The sequence below is a fragment of the Numenius arquata genome, chromosome 9, assembly GCF_964106895.1.
Source record: "Numenius arquata chromosome 9, bNumArq3.hap1.1, whole genome shotgun sequence".
Taxonomy (NCBI): domain Eukaryota; kingdom Metazoa; phylum Chordata; class Aves; order Charadriiformes; family Scolopacidae; genus Numenius; species Numenius arquata.
In genome coordinates, this window is record NC_133584.1 from 60,288,683 (window position 1) to 60,309,947 (window position 21,265).

The following is a 21,265-nucleotide window of genomic DNA, read 5'->3' on the forward strand; positions in this document are numbered from 1 at the left end:
AGCAAATCAGAAAATCCTTGCTGGATCCCTTTGTTAATATGATACAGCTTTTGCTGTGGTTTTCCTTATTAGCTCTGCCCTTTCCCCGTACACGGTTTCTGCAGCGTGACAGGACGGGAGGAAATACGCTTCTTTCTGCTTTGTTTCAATCAAACTTCATAAGAGTTCACTAAATTGTTCTATTAAGGCCCTATAACCCTTTATAACCAAAATACCTTTCCAGAGTGGGGCTGGTGGGTCTGTACCCTCCAGAGCACTCGGGCACTCCCAGGCTCCCACCCTGCGGTGTCACTCTGGAAAATCCCCGTTAAATTAAATTTGGCGCTTTGGTGTTGGACCAACCTACCCCGGGAAATCAGGAGAACTGGCCTCCGACGCTGGTGTCCCCAAACATCCCTCTTTCACCTTGAAATTGTCAGTGTTGCTGCTCCCTTACAGGAGGATTCCTCGCAGCTCGTGTTAACCTTTAGAGTTGAGGGGGTTCCTCTAAAGTGATTGCGGAGGGTCCCTCTGCAGCCGGGGACAGGGGGACCACAGGCTGAGCCAGGAGCACACGTGGGCACCTCGTTAGCTAAATTAGAGCTCTCCGTTTGAGAGGACTGAAGGTAAATGAGGGGGTGCTGCCTTTCATGTGGGAGACGCAGGAGAGGAAGGAAAGGAGTTTTTCAAATTGGCCAGGTCCCAGGCCATGCCAAGCCGTTCTAGGTTTAAAGTGAGCTAAATTAAATTAAATCTGGAGTGTGGAAAGAGTAAAGGTCTCTTATGCTGTTTACGTAGGGTGATTTCTTCCTTCGTTTTTATTTATCAAGCCCAAGAGCCGGCCAGGAGTCGGAGGAAGGGTCAGCGCTGTCAGAAAGGGACGGCGTCTCTTTGAGTTTGCATCAAATCCAGAGTGGATTTAAAGGGAGCAGGGATTGGATTCGCGTGGGAGGCGGAGGAGGGGGAGGAGGATGCTAGGGATATTCAGGGCTTTCTGCTTGTGGGTCACGGCTTCACAAATAATCCAGTCTGGAATCTGGAAGGCCCCTCAGCGTGTTGCAGCAGCGAAGTGAGTCGGTGGGTGAGCCGATGAAGGGAGACCCAGCCTTCAAAACTCCCTTGGTTTGGGTTGGTTTTGTTTTTTTTTTTTTTTTTAATCTCAGACTTGCTTTGTGATTTGAGACAAATTACCCGGCTGCCTGGGATCTTGGCTCTTCTTCTGGGATGTGGCGATGACGGCACCTCCCCTGCTAGACAGAGGTGTTGTGAAAATAGTAATTTAAAATTCTCCGGGAAGCGATGCGGGCGGGAGGAAAGCACGACTTGGATTTGACAGGGAAAAAAAAAAAAGAGAGGTTTTCAGGCACGGATTTCTCTCCCAGGTCCAACAAACAGCCCCAGCCAGGCTAAACCCGGGTCAGGGCCTTTAATTCTGCTTTAGTCATTGAGCCCTTGCTAGAGAGAGGATTATGAAATGCTTCACGCGCAGTGGTATTAACAGTCGTGTAAGTACATAAAGATACGTCTCAATCACAACCCTAACGGCGACGCTAATTAGCTCTCTGTGGTTGCTGCAGCAGCGGGAGGTCGTGAAACACTGAACTCGCCCAATCCCTGGATTTTGTCCCTCCGGAGACTGTTGAAACACACGGGGAGAGTCGCTCTGCGGAGAAGATGCTCCAGACCCCAGCGCTGCCATGTGCGCGTGGGTGCAAAGAAATACCAAAAAGAGTTTCCAGTGCTCCTTTTTTAAAGCAGATTCAGTGAAACGACAATATTTTCAATCATCTTTAAAAAAAAAAAAAAAAAGTAGAAAATCTCATATTCCTATTTTCCGTTCGCGTTGCCTGGATTATGTTTTCCGACAACTGCCAAAGTATTAGTAGTTCTTGGTAATTCTCAACAGAATCTGTTGTTTAAAAGAAAAATGAGCGTGTTTGTGTTTCCTCTCTGTGCTAGCTTGAAAATTGAGTGTTGTGTTTGCAATACACTGGGTAACATTTCCAAAAGCCCCTACTTCTAATTTCCATAGGATTTTTTTATCTCCCGGTATCTTTAGAAACTTTGGGGAAATGAGTTGCAAATTATCTAATCTTTAAAAAATAATAATTTAATTAAAAAAAAAAAAATCTTTGCCACAGGGATTGATGTAAGGGCTGTTCCTTGCCTCCTTAAATTAATAACTTTTAAGTTAATAGCTTTTTCCTGATTGCTCTGACGTGCCCAGGTTTTCTCAGCAGCGTTAAGAATGCTGGTTTTTTTTTTTCCCTTTTCCTGGGTGCTGATAAGGCGTTTTGGTTATCTCAAATCCTTTGCCTTTTCCCCATTGTTCCCCTTCTCTGCGGTGGGTTGGCAGTGACTCATCAAACAGCCTCGTGTTTTCCCTGGAGATAAAATCCAGCCTTGGGAAAAGTGTGAGTGCCAAAGCAAACTCATCGGAGGTGGTGGATGGATCCGCGGTGAGTTCTTAGCTCCCGCATCAGTTCGGAAATGCGGGTTTTCGGTCAGCGTCCAGCACACGATAGGCAAGAGAATGTTCCCTCGTCTTATTTTCCCACCACTCTAACGGATTCGAAACCCGAGTTTTGACCCTTCCTCATCTCAGCAGGTCAACTTGAAGAGCAAGGGCTTGCTCCGGAGCCAGCTCTTGGCCACTTGCCTGAGTGCTGGTGAGTGTCAGCTTCGCTTTGACGTCCCACACGGAGCATGGGGTTTGGATCACGGTGGATGTCACAAGGCATTCGTTTGACAGCTGGAGAAGCGTCTTCTCAGACCTGGTGGAGGTCAAAGCAAGGGGTGGTCAGACACTGGAACAGGCTGCCCAGGGAGGTGGTTGAGTCACCATCCCTGAATGTGTTTAAGAGTCCTTTAGATATGCTGTTGGGGGACATGGTGTAGGGGAGAACTTTGTAGAGTGGGGTTGATGGTTGGACTCGATGATCCCAGGGGTCTTTTCCAACCTGAATGATTCTATGAGTATGAAGAGAAACCTAAAACTTCTCTTTCTGTAGCCTGAGTCTCCACCAAGAGAGCTATAAAGAGGGTTGTGTTTGCTCACTCACCGCTGACGTCAGGCTCCAAGTCACCCGACCCCGAGCCATGAGAGACTGTAAAATGTGAAATGTGTGATCTCTGAATAATCCTGATGCTTTGGCAGCCCCAGCCTGGTCATGGGAGACACGCTTGGAAGCCGAGGATATTCTCTCAGAGCTCTTGTTTTCTTTCTTGGCTTTTCTAGCTGGGTTGAAGATGCAGATCTTTATGGTCTGTCCCGTGGCAGCAGTGGCTTCCAGGCCTCCTGCCTGGCTCTGTGCCATCGCTGTTTTACTGGTGTCTGTGGAAGTCCTTTATGTCACCTTCTCTGTGCCTTCTTGAAACCACAAAAATGATATCCCAGCCCTGGCAGAGCGTTCCCCTCGTAGAGCGTCACTGTGCCAGCAGCAGCACTGGTGGTCATGGGGGGCTGATGTCCTTTCTGATCCCAAGAGAAGCAGCCGTGGCCATCCCAAATCCCCACGGCTGGTGTGAAACTTGCTGCTCATTCTGGGTGAAATCCATAGCGCTTTGGTGAATCTCTTTGGTGAAGAGATTTAGATTAGATATAAGGAAGAAATTCTTTACAGTGAGGGTGGTGAGGCACTGGAACAGGTTGCCCAGGGAAGTTGTGGATGCCCCATCCCTGGAAGTGTTCAAGGCCAGGCTGGATGGGGCTTTGAGCAACCTGCTCTAGTGAGAGGTGTCCCTGCCCATGGCAGGGGGGTTGGAACTAGATGATCTTTAAGGTCCTTTCCAACTCTAGCCATTCTATGATTCTATGAATGTGGGATTACCCTTTACCTGTTGCCTGCATTAACCACAAATCCTTTTCCCAGCACCTTTGAAGGACAATCCTACTCACCAGAGATCCTCCAGACCATCCGGGTGTCCCCGCAGAGAGCCCAGGGCTCTCTCTTCCTGAGGCAAAGCACCCAGCCAGGTCATTACTCCCAAAAAACCCTGGAAAAGGCTTCTCTATCACCAGAATTTCAGCCGGCACGTTAATGGACGGAGGCAATTTGGAAGGTTCAGCTGACTCGGGTGGGCTGCCTGGCACGCAGGGCCCCGCTCGCTGCTTCTAAGAAGCTTCTAAGAAATATTTTTGAGGGGGAAGGAAGCTGCAAGACAAGGATACGCCTCGACTGTGCGGCTTCGGGAAAGGTTTCAGTCCTTGCCAAAAGATGCGGAGGGCCTGCGCAGAGAGAAGTCTCTCGTGTGCCTCGGTAGGTCTCCGCTATGGAAATTTTATGAACTATTAGTAGCTCTTTAATGATCCTGAAAACAATCTCATTTTCACTTAGTTCTGTGAGCGACGAGCCGTGGTGAAGGAATCTTTGAGGATACTCGTGCTCGGGTGCCGCATGGCGATATTTCTGTGTGGCGGGGCTGAGTCAGGAGGGTGTATTTATGGGCTCTGCACAGGAAAGGTCACGGGCAGGGGATGCTGCACGTGAGCAATGACATCTCGTGTCTGCCGGCCGCCGGGTAGCAGTCCCATGCCAACTGCTCGTCCTTCTGGGCCAGGGGAGTGCTTAACCCCGATGCTGTGGTCACCTTTCTCTGTCCCCTGCTACAGGCAGGCTTTTAAAATTTATTTAACTGATTTTGAGGTTTAAATGTTAGGGAGAAAAGCCGGGTTTGGGCTTTTATCGGTAGGCTTCGCCGTTATTCACATGCTTCCAAAAGAGGGGAACAAAAGGTGATTAAATTAACCAGCAGCCATCGCCAGAGGATGTATCATTTGAAGATTTGCGGTGAGGGATGCTTCCAAAAAGCCCCAGCTGGCCCCTGGCCACGGGTTTCCATCCAGACAGGGGTGATCGGAGCCCCTGCCCTCCAGCCACATCGCTGGCGCTCAGTCCAGAAGGGGCTGGTTGAAATCTGCTCTGCTGAGTTCAAACTGAGCTCTCCTGCCCAGTTTGATACGGAATATTTAAAATTTAAAACCCTGTTTTTAAAGACCCAGAATGAGAAATGCAGCCAATTCTGGCTCTGAAAGTCAAAGATCTCCTCGGGGCAGCTTTTGGGCTTACTCTGCCGCTCGTGCGTGATGTTTCTTTCGTGCTATTTCTTGGGTGATGCTTCTTGTCACTGGAAGGCGTGGGTGTGACCTGGAGCGGTGGGAAGAGGCTCTCTGAACTGGTCCCACCAGCTCTGCGGAACGTTTGCCGGCAATTAGAGCAGCAGAGATTTGGGAAGAGAACTTGTGCCATCGAGACCTTCCTTTCAGGTGTGCTCGACGGACAGGTATTCGGCGCACGCTGGGCATCATGAGCGACTAGAATGACTTGTGAGCAGACGAAATGGCACGTTGTTCTAATAGCTGGAGCTCTGGTTTTCTTAGGACTGTGTGCTCGGGCTCTCCTTGTGATCAGAAACCAGCGTCGTCGTCCTGCAACTTTGGTTTTTTGGACTTTGCATTCATACAGAGTTGTGATAATTTCACAACGGAGAGGTCTGTGAAGCTGAATTCCTTCTGCATGACTTGTAGGCAGTTATTAGTGTCCCACGGATCTTTTATTCTATTTAAGCAGTGCCCACTGTTGTTGCTCTTCTCTCGGGGATGAGGAAGGCTGCGGATGGTTTCTGGCTGTCAGCCTGCTTTCAGTTCCATGCTTCAACACCCCCTTTCTCTTCCAGTCGTCCCTTGCTGATCTCAAAACACCCCTCCTCCGTTCTGGTTGTGATTTCCCTGATAATCTCTGACTGCAAGGAAACAACTTTGTATTAATGGTATCCGAGTGAATATTGTAGGCTGGGTTTGTTAGCCTGTGGGTTCAGAGCTGCTAAAGTGAATCCGGCAGAATCACAGAATGATATGGGGTTGGAAGGGACCTCTGGAGATCATCCAGTCCAACCCCCCTGCCAGAGCAGGGTCCACCCAGAGCAGGTCCCACAGGAACGTGTCCAGGTGGGGTTTGAATTGTTCTGCTGTCACCTTCTGATGTTGGTGGTTACCTTTGGCAATGACGATGACAGGAGAGTTTCAAGTCAGTGCTTCCCCTCAGCAAGGGAATTACAAGACTGACACCTTTCCCTTTTACAGCACCGTAGTTACACGTGGGACTGACAAACAGGTGGCAGAAATGCTTTTGAAATAATCTCTGTGAACTTAAATAACGTGTCAGCAGCTGCAGGTTTGGGAAAGTTCCCGTCCCAAATATTTCTGTTCTTTTAATGCGTGTGTCGTGTGTTACAGCAATCTAGGAAATGTGGAGAGAGGCTGTAATCGGCAGGGCTGCGGAGACAGAGGGGGGTGAGGGAGTGAAGGCAGCAGCACACGCATGTGCACAGAATCACAGACTGGCAGGGGTTGGAAGGGACCTCTGGAGATCATCCAGTCCAACCCCCTGCGGGAGCAGGTCCACCCTGAGCAGGTTACACAGGAACGTGTCCAGGTGGGTTTGAATGTCTCCAGAGAAGGAGACTCCACCACCTCTCTGGGCAGCCTCTTCCAGGGCTCTGCCACCCTCACAGGAAAGAAGTTCCTCCTCATGTTTAGATGGAACTTCTTATGTTCAAGTTTGTGCCCATTCCCTCTTGTCCTGTCCCTGGGCACCACTGAGACAAGACTGGCCCCATCCTCCTGACACCCGCCCTTGAAGTATTTATAGGCGTTGATCAGATCCCCCCTCAGCCTTCTCTTCTCCAGACCAAAAAGATCCAAGTCCCTCAGCCTTTCCTCAGCAGAGAGATGCTCCAGGCCCCTCATCATCTTTGTAGCCCTGAATCCCATCCTCATCCTGACTTGTTTGGCTCACAGGGAGGTTTTGGTGCATTTCAGCACGTTCCTTTCAGAGGAAACTAAACCATGAGCTCTGCTCCAGATGCAGATCAAACGCGGTCCGCCCTCTGAAGGGCTCTTTGGCCAATTTCAAACCAAGTGTGAAGTGGGGACATGCAGTCCAGGGTACCAAAAATCTAGTCTGAAGTCACCTTCCCCAGTCACATACAGTGTAGAGGCGTGGGCTGGTGGTCCAGGGGACAATAGTCCTGGACACTTGGTTTCCATGCTTCTGGACACAAACCCAACGGCTGCTTCTTGGCTGTCTTGGTGAGAGCTTTTCCCCTCCAAAGCCTTAAAAAACATTCCTGCAGTGCTGGAGCTGGCGAGACATCCCAGGTTAGAGCAGGGAAACTACCCCATGTCTTCACTCCTCAGCTTGAGGCATCTCCTGCCTCCTCCTCATGGAGGACTTCCCTGTTGAAGGACAGTAATTTTGTGCAAGACGTTACTGCTCTGAGCGGGGCTGAGATGACGACTGAGATGCTTCGCGCAGCAACACAGCGCGGGACCCCTGGGGCACGGGGCCGGCCAACTCCATCATCATTCTTGTTTAATGGCTTGAACCCGTTGCCCTCAAACGAGGAAGAGTTGGCGCTTAACTGGAGCCACTTAATAGCTCTGAGATTAATGGAGGCAGCACTCGATGCTCCGACGCAACCTGAACTGCCTTCGTGAAAATCCACACGTTTCCCAAGGGCTTTAGGAAAAAAAAGGAGAAGCGTTAAATAACTCAGACGAAGGTGTTTTTAACACCATCAGCTGAATTGCTCAGTTGTCCTTCAGCTTCAAGAGGGTTGTTCTTCAGCTTTAGGTTTTGCTAATCCTTTTAACCGCCGCGGGCGGGGTGGCTCTGCTGTTCTACTGCCAAAATCCATATGTCGTACCCCAGCATCTCTGCGAACAAACCCAGAGGATGCTTTTTAGGCAAGATATTGATAAAGGTGATAGTGTACTCCACGTCAGAGATCCCAACCCTCCCAGGCAGAGATCGGGAAGAGGGGAGTGGACATGTATGTACGGTGGACTTGGGTTTTTCCTTGGCTGTTAGGTTTACCCTGCAGCTGAGCGAGTTTGTGTTTTTAGTTGAGGATGGTGCTCGGCTGCGATGTCACAGGGACTTTGCTACTGCTTGGAAGTTTTTAAATTTCATAGAATCACAGAATGGTTTGGGTGGGAAGGAACCTTAAAGACCATCCAGTCCCACCCCCTGCGCTGGGCAGGGACACCTCCCACCAGACCAGGTTGCTCCAAGCGCCATCCAGCCTGGCCTTGAACCCCTCCAGGGATGGGGCAGCCACAGCTTCTCTGGGCAACCTGGGCCAGGCTCTCACCACCCTCACAGCAAAGAATTTCTTGGGGTGTTTGCTCAGGTGTTCCCCAATTTGGGGTTCTTTGTGGTTTTTCAAGCTCTTCCCAGCTTCAGCTGGAATAAGGGGTGCGAGGACATCTCAGGTCTGGGTTTCAGGTGTCTTTTCCATACCTTAAATTGATATAATGCTTCTCTAGGATGTTTGGCTGGAGCTGTGGTGCTTAAGCCGTTTGGTAACTATTGTGATGTGCGTTCAGGAAATACATTACCACTATTTTAAACAAATCTGTCAAAGCAGCAGTGGGTAAAATAGCTGGAGAGCCGTGCGGGCAGGAAGGGGTTACCAGCCGCACCGGGTCGGAGAGGCAGCCGGTTCCTGGAGAGCCATTTGCAATAACATCTTGCAGTTTCCAGGAACTGGCTGGAGGGATGAGATTAGAGGAAAAAGGGGCTGCTTTTTCTCGATGGAGTGCCTGTGCCCTATCTGTCCTTCTGTCCCTGCCCACCAGCTGTGGCTGACAGCGATGCCAGGATGCTGAATTCCTCCTCCCTCCCCCAGTGACTAATGGCTGCATCTGTGAGCAATTAGATAAGGTGAGGGGGAAGGCTGCTGTGCTGGACCTGTCCTGCCGCAGGATGCTGCTCAGTCTGGGGCTGGGCTCTTCCCTGCGGGGTCTCATTAAGAGAGGAAGAAGAGGCTGTTGTTGGAGAACGGAGGCGCTCGGAGGCCTCCTTTTCAACGAGGAAATTGGATTGCGGCCGCCGAGCCCACTTGTCTATCTGAAGTGGAGCTGAGCTCATTTCTAGGAGCCGTTGGACAGAGTTTGTGGGGTTTTAGAGCCCTTCAGTTCCTGGTAATGATGCCTGCAGCTGGGCCCCCTCCTCTCGAGAGCCCGTCTCCTCGGGTTTTGTTAGACCTGGGGTACTCTGAACTCTTGACTCGCTTTTCACCGTTGTTCCCGTGTCGCTTCCTCTCTCCCTCGCAGCCTTTCTCGGGAGAAAGGACAGGGTGTGTGACTCAAGGCAGAGAGAACAGCGATGTTTCCACATTCCCCCCCCCTTAAAAACAACATAATCGGTCCAGATTCTAACGAGTAAACACCCCCGCTCCGGCACAGCAGCCGGGGCTGCCCAGCGCCGGCTGGTTGGAGAGGCCGAGCTCCTTTCGGCACCATCCCTCCATGGGAGTGACTTTCCTGCCCGGCTGTAGGTTCTCCAGCTTGTGTCATCACACTTTAATTAAATTAATTAAACCTTTTTGTTGTTCTTCTTACAGGTGTTGGCACAAGAAACTACTACAGGAAGATCGGCTACGAGCTGGAAGGGCCTTACATGGTGAAAAGGCTGGACTGATGCCCCAGGAGGTCCTGACTGATGCCATAGGAGGTCCTCACCGCAAGACTCATCCTGGAAAGAAAGCTCAAGGTGACGGACGTGAGCTACAAACCAAAGCCTGCCAAGTGCCAAGGACTTGCTGATGCCAGAGCCCACGGCAGCAAATGGGGCATCTCCTCTGGGGAGAGCATTTCTGAGCTCTGCCCCGGGAGAGGATGCTGCAGGACGGGCTCTGGGGCGTTGCAATAGAGGACTGAAGCGCAGGTGAACTAAACCCATCCATTTCTATGATGCTGTCAGCGGGCTTTTAATGTTTCAGCATTGAAATTGCGCGGGTTATTCTGCAACACGAGTTAATTCTTTCTCTGTGTGTATTTATTTATGCTGGGCTTGGCTGCTTTCTCTCCATCCCAAGTGATGCTGTTTGATCCTTTTACAGTGGGACGCCATGAGGGTTGGAATTCCTACCTTGCTGGCGGTAGGAATTGAGATTAAAACTTAAACTGACTCTATGGTGACACACAACCATGGAGTAACTGTGGTTGGATGGGACCTCTGAGGTCTTTAGTCCAACCCCACTCAAAGCAGGTCTGATTAGATCAAGATGGCGACGCTTGAATATCTCCACAGGTGGAGGTATTCAATGGATGTGGATGGAGACTCCACAGCATCTAGGTCTCTGGTCCAATATTTGACCACCCATGTGTTGAAAAAGTTTTTCCTAATACCTGATTGGGGTTTATTATGTTTCAACTTTTGCCTGTTGCCCCTTGGCTGATTGCTGGGCACCTCTGGGAGAAATCTGCTTCTGGTCTCCAAGCTTCTCCTGGCACATCACATCCTCCAAAGCCCTAACCATCCTCATGGCCTCTCCTCCAGCTTAGTCTGTATCTCCAGCACCAGATCTGCCCCTTCTCCAGCCCCTAGCCCATTGATTTGGGCACGAGGATGTTGTGTTGCAGCAGCGTCAGAGGCCTCGGGATGGTCCTGCTGTACAACATCCATGTCCCTCCCTTGTCCTCACTGCTGTCATCTCGTCACAGCAGGCACGATCTGCCCATGGGGGATCCCTCCTGGCTGTTGCCAACTCTCTCTTCCCCTCTCCTTCACGGCAGGAGGGGGTGTTGGGGAGGGTATGGTCCCCATCTCTCCCAGCGTGGTGGCAAGGCTTCATTCCCCTGGAGTTTCTCAGGTCCTCCTCCTGGTCCTTGTCAGAGGTGGATGTGATGATTGCGCTGGGAATTCTACCAGGAATGAAAAATTAAAGCTTCCTTTTGCAAGCGGAGTGAGAAGGGATGTGAGAGCGAGCTGGGACCCTGGGCAAAGAGCTCAGCACCTTCTTCGCTTCCTCCCCAGCCCTTCGGTGGGGTGGGGACAGCCCAGGACACACAGGGCAGCTGGGTGTCCTCTGACACCAATGATTGAGGGGTTTCAAAAGCAGCGTGGCTGGTGCTGCCCGCTTGACTTGACAAAATCAGAAGGGAGCAGCCGGAGCTCTGACCTCCTCCGCTGCTTTTTTTTTTACAGTATTTCCATTAAAAAATAGGGTTGAAATCCAGAGTAGCGGCTTGTAGAGAAGTTGACATTTCGGGTGTTACTCTAATAAATGACTCTGTCAGGAGCCTTCCGGAAACTTCTCCCGTAACGAGAGCTCGGACACACGTGATTGACTCGGAGGAGGAGCGGTTCGGGGAGGAAGGCTCTCGTGGCAGCGCCGAGCAGTAAATGCTATTCTGCCACCGTGATCTATTGCTGCTCCCGAGGGGGCGACGCGCGGGGTCAGCGGCCGGCACCGCGCTGACGTCGGCTGACGCACGAGGGGCGACGCTGCCCGGGCAGCGCGGAAAAAGCCCGTCCTTGCCGGAGAGAACCGCAGTTCCTGGCAGTAAAGTTTTTATTAGTGAAGGTAAACGCTGGCATCCCGTGGCTTAAGGGCTGGGGGGTGAAAAAACACAGCCCAGCTCGTCGGTACCTACACCCTGAGCGTGTTTGAGCCTCCTGCCCGGAGGTTTGGTTTAAAGCCGGGGAGATGGAAGCTCTTGCTTCTTGATTTGTTGAATTTTATTATTATTTTTTTTCCCCATCCTCCAAGACACTGGTAAATGGGGCGTGTGAAGCTTCTGACACCGTAAAAGCAGAGGAGACGGAAAGGGATGCCTTGAGAGGGGGGGATGCAATTTCTGGGCAGAATCCTGAAAATTTTTTCCGCAAAATTTGGTTGTTCTGGTACCACTGACATAATTCTGAATCACTCTGACGCTTCCGGCTCTCACGGCCCAGGTTTTTTCCAGGCACCGGCCAGAAAAGCTCACGGTTTCCGTGCGTCTGCAAGCGTGGCCCTCCGGCAAATCTAGGAACTATCAGCTGCGTTTTGGGTTGTTATTTTTTTAAAGGCCAATGCGTTTTGAGTTTAGTAGCAGCTTTGTCAAGAAATAAAGCCATTTGGGGGGGGGGGGGGGGAGTATCTTATTTTTAGCTTCCCATTTTGCGTGTTCTTTCTGGGGTGATTTCATGCTGCACTGGCTCAGCTTCTGCGAAAACTCGGGGCTTGTCTGCACAGGCTGGGGTTTGTTTTGAAGTGTGATGTATTGATTTGCCCGTCTGATATAAACGCAGCCAAACGAATAGCTGGTTTGTACTTCTCTCCGAGCCGTTGCATCCGTCGGGGACAGGGAGTTCCTCCAAGGTCTGTTCCTGGCGTGTGGTCCGGCTGCTGCCCCGCTGGGGTTGGGGATGGGGTCGGGGGGGGGGGTGTCTCAGGAGCTGGCCCCTGCCAGGGCACAAGCAAACATAGAATCGTAGAATCATAGAATCATCCAGGTTGGAAGAGACCCTTGGGATCATCGAGTCCAACCATCTACCCTACACTACAAAGTTCTTCCCTATATCATATCCCCCAACACCACATCTCAACGGTTCTTAAACACATCCAGGGATGGCGACTCAACCCCCTCCCTGGGCAGCCTGTTCCAATGCCCGACCACTCGTTCTGTGAAAAATTCTTTCCTAATGTTCAGTCTAAACCTACCCTGCTGGAGCTTGAAGCCATTCCCTCTCGTTCTGTCATTAATTACCTGTGCGAAGAGACCAGCACCAACCTCTCTACAGTGTCCTTTCAAGTAGTTGTAGAGAGTGATGAGGTCTCCCCTCAGCCTCCTCTTCCTCAGACTAAACAGTCTCAGCTCCTTCAACCGCCCCTCATAGGACTTGTTTTCCAGGCCCTTCACCAGCTTCGTTGCCCTCCTCTGCACTCGCTCCAGCACCTCCATATCTTTCTTGGATTGAGGTGCCCAAAACTGGACACGATACTCCAGGTGTGGCCTCACCAGTGCTGAGTACAGGGGCACAATCCCCTCCCTGCTTCTGCTGGTCACGCTGTTTCTAATACAAGCCAGGATGCCGTTGGCTTTCTTGGCCACCTGGGCACACTGCCGGCTCATCTTCAGCCGCTTGTCAATTAGAACCCCGAATTAGGAACCTCGCTGGGACGCCCCAGGAGATGTGATGGTTTGAGGAACGATCCCAAGAAGCTGTGGCTTCTCACCCTTTGTGTGTCTGCCCGAGTCTCATGTACAGTGGTGTGTGTCCGGCGGCTACGGAGAGCTGGGGAAGGGAGGAGGTAGCAGCTCACTCTGAATTTTCCACAAGTTTTAGTGTGGCTCGTGGGGTCTGTGGGTGCCTGGGCATAAGTTGGGGCAATATCGCTTCCTGCCATGCGCTCTGCTGCCCGTGGTGCGGCTGCGGGGAGGGAAAAGCAAGATCCACACTTCCTTCTAAAGCTCTTCCGAAGGGTTTCTTGTATTGGAAGTACACGGGGCACGAAGTCTGGTAAGGTTTCAGCCATCAGCGTGGATGGCCAGACAGCAGCTCTTTGCAAAGAGGATTGTACACAGAATCACAGACTGGCGGGAGTTGGAAGGGACCTCTGGAGATCATCTCCTCCAGAGCAGGTTGCACAGGAACGTGTCCAGGTGGGTTTGAATGTCTCCAGAGAAGGAGACTCCACCACCTCTCTGGGCAGCCTCTTCCAGGGCTCTGCCACCCTCACAGGAAAGAAGTTTTTCCTCATGTTGAGATGGAATTTCCCATGTCCCGGTTTGTGCCTGTTGTCCTTTATCCTGTCACTGGGCACCACTGAGAAGAGTCTGGCCCCATCCTCCTGACACCCACCCTTTAGCTATTGCTCAGCATCGATGAGGTCCCCTCTCAGTCTGCTCTTCTCCGGCTGAACAGCCCCAGGTCTCTCAGCCTTTCCTCAGCAGAGAGATGCTCCAGTCCCTTGATCATCTTCGTAGCCTCCGCTGTACCCTCTCCAGCAGTTCCCTGTCCTTCTTGAACTGGGGGGCCCAGAACTGGACCCAGTGCTCCAGCTGTGGCCTCCCCAGGGCAGAGCAGAGCAGAGGGGGAGGATGACCTCCCTCCACCTGCTGGCCATGCTCTTTTTAATGCATCCCAGGAGACCACTGGCCTTCTTGGACACAAGGGCACATTGCTGGCCCATGGGCAACTTGATGTCCACCAGGAGGACTCCATAGTCTCTCTCCAGAGCTGCTCTCCACCTTTCCAGTTGGCTCTTACCTCTTTTTTTGCAGTACTCTGGAAGTTTGGGTTATTATGTTATGGTTTGGGTGGGTTTTTTGGGTTTTTTTTTTTTTTTTCTCCTCCAGAGCAGCATCCATTTCCGTACAGGTACATCGTTCTTCCAGAGCTGGCGTGTCGGAAATCAGCTAATCGCATCCTGGGATTAATTGCGCCAGGGAGAGGGGCTCTGAGATGCGGGAGCGGTTGCGCTTCGCTGCAGCCCATGAAATGCGTCTGCCTTGTGCAGCCGGGAATCCTCCTGCGGTTTGAGGTGGGATAACTGCAGACGGTGTGGCCTTCCGTGGCCAAACCCGGCTTCTTTTAGATGGGAGTCGGTGGAGGAGTGTATTGAAGCCTCCTGGATGGAAGATCAAAAAATAAAAAAATAAAAAAAATCCCCCAAACCCACACATTGTTCATCTTTCTAAGTCGATAAAACACAGTTTCCCTGTAAAACCCAACAGACCAGGGGCTGTGGCCGATCCCACGCCTGGGGAAATAAAACGTGGGGCTTGGGAAGGCTCAAAAATTCCTCGTTCTGGGTCAAAAATGGTGCCGAGGGAGGATTGGGGCCACCGCTGCGGAATGGGTGCTCGTGCCGCGTCCTCCCCGCTCCGCAATCGCAGCCTCCCTCAGGCAAAGGGGTTTTTGAGGCCGACGCTTCCGAGCAAGAGCGCCCCGGCGGGGGCTGTGCTCCCCCCTGCCTGCGCCCGGCTCCTCCGCGGCCGATGGGGAAAACGAAGCAAGCAGGCGTGAAGGGAGCGAGTCGTTAATGGAAGCTGCTCTCTCCTTTCACGGGCAAAACGGCGGTGACCAGCTTAAAATACTTTGAAGAAGAAAACGTGAGTCATGCTCATTTCTGCATTAATTTTAGCCTGTTGAGTTTCTCCCGCTCTCATTTTTTTTTTGGGATGCTGATGCTCTCTGCCTCCGGTCCAACGTGGCCGAGACGTGGCACCCGGCTGGCCGGGAGCTCAGGTGCAGCTGGAGCAGTAATAACCCGCTCGGGGCGGGAGTGCCGGGGCCGGCGCCGTGATTTCATTGCCGTGGTCTTGCGCTTTGTGACGTGAGCAGCGGTTCTGCCAGCTTCAATATTTCTCCTGCTTCTATTTATGTGCCTTTCCCTTATTGCTTTAAAATTATCTTCTGCCCCTGCCTTGGGTAGTGCTGGAGCGAGCAGTGAAGTGCCTCCTGAGCGCACCTCTCCCGCTGTTCACACGAGGGCTGCAGGGCGGGTTTTTGCTTCCCCGTGTCCGTGGGAAGAAGCCCATCTTTGCCCAGGAGAGCTGGTGGCAGAGGAACCCCGCCGGGGATGTGGGACTGCCTCCGTCTGCTGCTTCCCGGACCCCAGGGAGCCATTACCTCCTGCTTTCTGGTGAATCCCAGTGTCAGACGGGTGGTTAGCGGCCGCGGGAGGGATCAGAGGTGCTGCCCTGGGTCACACAGGCATCCAGGTGGGTCCGACCCTGCACAGGCTCCACCTGGAAAGTAATCAAAGCCCAGGTAGAGAACCACGAGCCCGTTGGAGCCATGCTGTTGCCCCAAGCTTTTGCCCTGGCTACAAGCGATCTCTAAATTAGTGGCACGGAGCCAGGCAGGGACATGAAGAAATGGCCTCAAAGTTGCGCCAGGGGAGGTTTAGGATGGATATTAGGAAAAATTTCTTCACCAAAAGGGTTATCAAGCACTGGGAACAGGCTGCCCAGGGCAGTGGTGGAGTCGCCATCCCTGGAGGGATTTCAAAGCCGGGCAGACGTGGTGCTGAGGGACACGGGTCAGTGGTGGGTTTGGCAGTGCTGGGTTAACGATTGGATTTGATGATCTTAAGGGTCTTTTCCCACCTAACTGATTCTATGCCTACGTTTTTTAGGCACATCTGAGTCCCTCTGTCCTCTCTCCTGAGCTTGGAGGACCTGATGGGCATCACCCTACTTGTATAGCTCTAACAAAAACCCACCAGATCCACCACAGCAGCTGTACAAGCCCCTGTCCCATACCCCCCAACAAAAACAGACCCCCTGGGTACCTCCAGCTGGTCGCCCTCATGGCCACAGCTGCCTGTTGGTCACCCCGGTGCCATATCTGCCCTCCCTGCCTCAAGCTTTGCGGGCAGAAGTGGTTCCCGCCCCTTGAAGCGACACAAGTGAATGCACAACCCGGATCAGGCAGGAAGAACCAGGAGAACACAGTGATTCAACAACCTCTGCGGGCAGAATAAAGCTGTTGCAGGGAGCCATGGGATCTGAGGTGCCCGTGGCTTTTGGAGTAGCTCCTACAAGGTAGAAGAGCTGGCTCCAGGAGAAGGATGTCTGACCGCAGCCTTAACGGCAGCAGGAAGCTGGAAATTTAAGAGCAGCTGGGAAATACCTCAAAAACTTGAGGTGTTCAAGCCTAAGGTGGCCAAGGTGAAGCATCACCGCTACAGGAACCGAGCCATGAAACGAGAGGACACCAACACCGAGAAAACATGGGGAAGTCGGGGATGAGCTCATCTGCTCTGCTCTTGATAACGTTAAGGGCAGTTTTTACATCCAATAGACCCTTCTGCATTTGAATGGGGTAAATTCAGCAGAATAGATGCTGCTCAAGTTTGGGGAAAATAAAATAATACCCGTTTCCAGATTCTAGTTTGACACGTCCTGCATCCGGCTGCGAGCCCCATGCCAGGGTTAGCCCTGTTGCTTCCTGACACCCCAGCAGCTCTATTTGTTATAAAAAAAGTGAACTGGGAAAAACCAACCAAACAAAGAGAAATAAAGGCAAAAAAAACCCCAAGTATAATACCAGAAATACCTAACGACACCGGCAGCCTCTCCGGTGAGGGGCCAGGCGCTGCCAGCAGCAGAGGGTGGGGGGGATCTGACCTGCCCGCAGGGATCGATCCCCTTCTGCCAGCTCGGATTTTGTTTTTCTTCTCCGCTCGCATCCTCCGTGCGGCAGCAGCAGGGGCTGCCTCCCGCCTTCAGTGCAATAAGCGGCCGCGCCAGGGGCTCGGGGAATCTGCGGCGAATCTGTAAGAGAAGGAGAAAATTAAATCAAGAGGCGCAGGAGCCAGAAAGGAGCCTGATTTTAAAAAAACGCAGCAGTCACGATCCGGCTGTGCTCATCAGCTTTGGTTAATAAGAATAAGGAGTCAGCCGTTCGGAAAAACAAAGTCAAGGTGAAACGGCACCGGCTCGGCCCCGGGGTAAACAGCAGCACGAAATCTTCGGGCTCGTCTCGAGTTCCTTTTCCAAATGGGAAAGAAGTGGTTCGGCATCGATTTATCGACATCGCCGCCTGCCTCCCCTTTCGTCCCTTCCCCGTCCCCATCAGGGCGCTGGTGGCTCTGCGGGACTTCGTGCCCCACGTCCCCTTCCAAAGGCCACCAGCCCCTGCGCTGACTCACGGAGCCCCTTTGGTGGTGCTCAACTCTTGCAGCAACACGCTTGGCTTTCCTTCCCGCCCCCCCCCCCCCCCGGCCCTTTCACTTTCTTTATAATTGGGGTAAAAAGCCAAATGTGGTGCTTTTACCCTCAATCTTTCCCGCGAGTGAGAGGCTGAGGCTGCTCAGTCACCGACCGACAGCTGAAGCCCCTCAGCGCGCGTCTGCAGCAGAAGTCGGTGCTGGTTTAAGGGAAAAAGGATGAAACAAAAGCAAAAGCTCTGAAGTCGATGGGTGCAGCTTCCTCCGCAGGTGCCTGTTTTCATTCCTGCTTCCTCCCAGACTCTCCGCAGACCTCGTGTTTGTTCAAATCCAGCTGATACCATGACGATAATTAAGCATAATCTTCCTTCTGGCCACGTCTACCAGCAGCTGCCGTAAGTACCCACTGGTGGTTTTGGGGTGCCAGATCCAGGTCCCAGCTTCCCATATATACACCGTATAAGCCTTCCATAGAGATATTTTCAATCCCTGGAAGGACTCGATGCATCCCACGGTCCTTTCCGATCGCTTCCCGGGAAGCCAGCAGTGACACACAAGCTCAGTCCGACTCCTCCTGGGACACGGCCTCGTGCAGGAGCATCCTTAGGAGACCCTTCCCTCGCCTCTCCCGCTGGGATTTCAAATTCCCGCACCACGGCACGTGTCGGAGCGGGTCTAGAAATGTATATTTCCCATTGGTATCTTGTCTTTAAGTGAACCTTGAAGCCCCTGCTTTGGTAGGGAGCCGACTCTGCCGGAAGGTTGTCTGGGATGAGGGGAGCCAGGGTGATGAAACCAGGGTCAGGATCCCAGCACACGGGTGTCTGTCACTCGCTATGGGGCCGGGCCCCACATCACGCAGCTTGCAAGGCACCCACGAAGCCGCTTTAAAAACAGCTTTCTCAAAAACTGAAGCCCCCAAACTTTCTGGGGAAGCTGCAAGAGGCCTTTGGGGTTTCACGCCCCCCGTGGGTACCTCGGGTACGTGTGGGATGGTGGCTTCCAGCTCCCCTCTCGCCCGTTTTCCAGGGAATCCCTGTGGCTTCGCGCCCCGGGTGGTTCTGCAAAGAGCCCTATGAGTAGGGAGCAGGCCCAAGGCTGTGCCGAGCAGGAGCACGGCCAGGAGGTGTGAATAACGCCAGGAGACGGCACATCGTTGCCATTTAAAAACGATTTAATCCGAATTCTCCGATCCTGCAGCTCTCTGAGAATGAAGGAAAGCTAAAGAAGCTCAAAAGGCAGCAACCCCACTGCTTCCAGCTTCCAAAAGCCTCGGCAGAATCAATTAAGAGCGCGCGGAGAATTTTGAGAGAACAAGAGGGACCGACGGGTTGAACCGCACGAGCTCCTTACCTTTCCACATCCTCTCTCTCGCCGGTGTTCCTGCGCGACGTCGGCCCTGGCACGGGGTGGGGGGGGTGTGGGGGGGTGTGGGGTTGTGGGTGTGGGGGTGTGTGTCTTTACATTTCGCCCGCGAGAGCCCCTGGATGATGCTTCGCCATCAGAGCGCGTGGTTTACACGCTGCGGAACCAGCCTCCTGCGAGGGGGACTGGCAGCGGGCGTTCAACGGAAGAGCGGAGCAAGGCGTTCAAAGGTTGGGATGGGAGAGGAGGAGCAACGAACGCGACCCGAGCGCTCCAGTGCTAAAGGTTTTAATTAGGAAAGCATCTGCCTCCGCCACCGAGGGACTAAGCTGCAGGTTTCCCTGTTTTTCCTTATTCTGCAGAACGTTTCCCTCGGTTCGGTCAGTCCACGAGTGCAAGTCGGTAACGTCCTTCTTACCTCTCCGGCCGGGAGGAAATCCCATTCCTCCTCTGAAACCCTTGGCGAGGGTGGTGGGGGGGTGCGTTTCTACCTGGTGAATCAGGAGCAGGGATGCCGTGGCTTTGGCTGGAATCTTCTCCTTCCCACGCCTGGAGAACAGGGCGGGAAATCTCCTTCCCTTATCTCGTCCCGCGTCCCGGCTGAGATGAGACACGGCTCCTCTGTTCCCCCCCCCTCGGAAGGATCCCCGTCTCCGGCCACCCCGGCCACCTGCAGATAACTGCTCCCTGACAGGCACCCGGCGCGCCTTCGTTAGTCTTTGTGATTAACAGACTTGCGAATTTATTTAGTTCCCCCCCCCCCCCCAAAAAAAAAGCTGCCCGGCAGCTGTGAAGCTACCAGCAACGATGATGTATTTAACAGATGGGGGGGGGGGGGGGGGGGAAAGAAAAAAAGACCTTCCGCCTCTGCCGTCTGGGATTGATGATTAACGGAGAGTTCTGCTAACGAACGATTCGGAGGCAACGCTTAATTTTAGAGAAAAATAGAATAGCATTGACCGACTTGATCCTGAGTGGGGACGGTAGCGAGTGTTTAATTCTTCCCCGGCTAAATTCAGCCCCCGGCTCTCTTGCATCTCTGTGAGTGATGTTATTTGTCCCATTAAAAAAAAAACCACACACAAAACCACCACACAAAAAAAAACCTAGTCAGAAGCATCCCTGATCCGGAGCGATCAATTCACCTGCCTGCCCCGATGGACAACCCCAGCAATTAGTGGCCGTTCTGACAAACGGCTCCAACGCACGAGGCTCATTACGGGGGAGAGAATAAAAATAAGAGAACTTACTTACACATTTATTTTTTTTTCCCCACCAAAGCAGAAGAAAGCTTCACCTTCGCCAGCCGGTCACTCGAAACACAAAGCTGAATCACGGCCCCGCGTTCCTCCCTGTTCCCTTCTCTTTTCTTTGGGAGAGATGATGAGAGTAGATAAAAAAAAAAAAAAAACACACGGAGCGGTCCATCCGTAGTCGCGGCTGCCTGTGCTTTCACCCGGGGAAAACCAGCGTCAAAGCCTCCGGAGCCGGGCGCTGAGCCCCTGAGAGCACCGGTCCCGTCCTCCAGGGGAAGCCACAGCCACAGCTATGGCTGCCAAACGGCTTCTTCCAGTCACCGCAGCAGCGGGTGGCACCGAGAGCCGGATACTTTGCCGTGATGGGAGCAACGGGCAGCGGCATTTAGGGTTCAGCGCTTTAGAATCATAGAACCGTCCAGGTTGGAAGGGATCATGGAGTCCAACCATCAGCCCAACACTGACAAACCCACCACTGACCCATGGCCCTCAGCACCACGTCTGCCCGGCTTTTAAGTCCCTCCAGGGTTGGCGACTCCACCACTGCCCTGGGCAGCTTCTTCCAAGGCTTGACAACCCTTTTGGGGAAGGAATTTCTCCTAATATCCATCCTAAACCTCCGCCGGCACAACTTGAGGCCGTTTCCTCTTGTCCCATTGGCTGTTCCTTGGGAGAAGAGACCGACCCCCCCTGGCTACACCCTCCTTTCAGGGAGTTGTAGAGAGCGAGAAGGTCTCCCCTCAGCCTCCTTTTCTCCAGGCTGAACACCCCCAGCTCCCTCAGCCGCTCCTCAGAAGTTCTCTAGACCCTTCTCCTTGGTCTCCAAGAAACCCCTCACCAGCTCCGTTGTCCTTCTCTGTTCCTTTTTATCCTGTTCCTTTCCCGGCTACAGACGTTACGTTTACCCTTTAGGTCGCTTTTGAATATTGAGCTTGTTTTCGGAGCGCTACACGCAGCGGCTCCAGGATTCTCCCCACCACCCCTTTCCCCAAGAAGCCGTCACTTAAATTAGAGGCTGTCACTGCGTCTTCATTTACCTACTCGCTAGGTATTAGAGTAAGACTCACTAAATTGTGGTACCTATTAAAGAAAGAATAATAATAATAAAAAAAAAGGTATCACATGATTCTAAAGAGATGTTCAATATTACCACACTTTTTCAACGCGTTAGTAAAAAAAAAAAACCACAGCATTTTATTAATTTATAAAAT

The 21,265-nt window shown here is 52.5% G+C and overlaps 1 protein-coding gene across 2 annotated transcripts in view; it reads left to right on the forward strand.

The window, feature by feature from the left end:
* Positions 1 to 9,823, forward strand: part of ELP3 (elongator acetyltransferase complex subunit 3) — a 97,845-nt gene extending 88,022 nt beyond the window's left edge. Inside the window, exon 15 of one of the 2 annotated variants that reach the window (XM_074153961.1) lies at positions 9,388 to 9,823. In XM_074153961.1, coding sequence (XP_074010062.1) covers positions 9,388 to 9,464 — 77 coding nt within the window. In that variant the 3' untranslated portion in view covers positions 9,465 to 9,823. The remainder of the gene's footprint in view (positions 1 to 9,387) is intronic. The other variant, XM_074153962.1, reaches the window with a different exon arrangement.
* Positions 9,824 to 21,265: the final 11,442 nt, after the last annotated feature.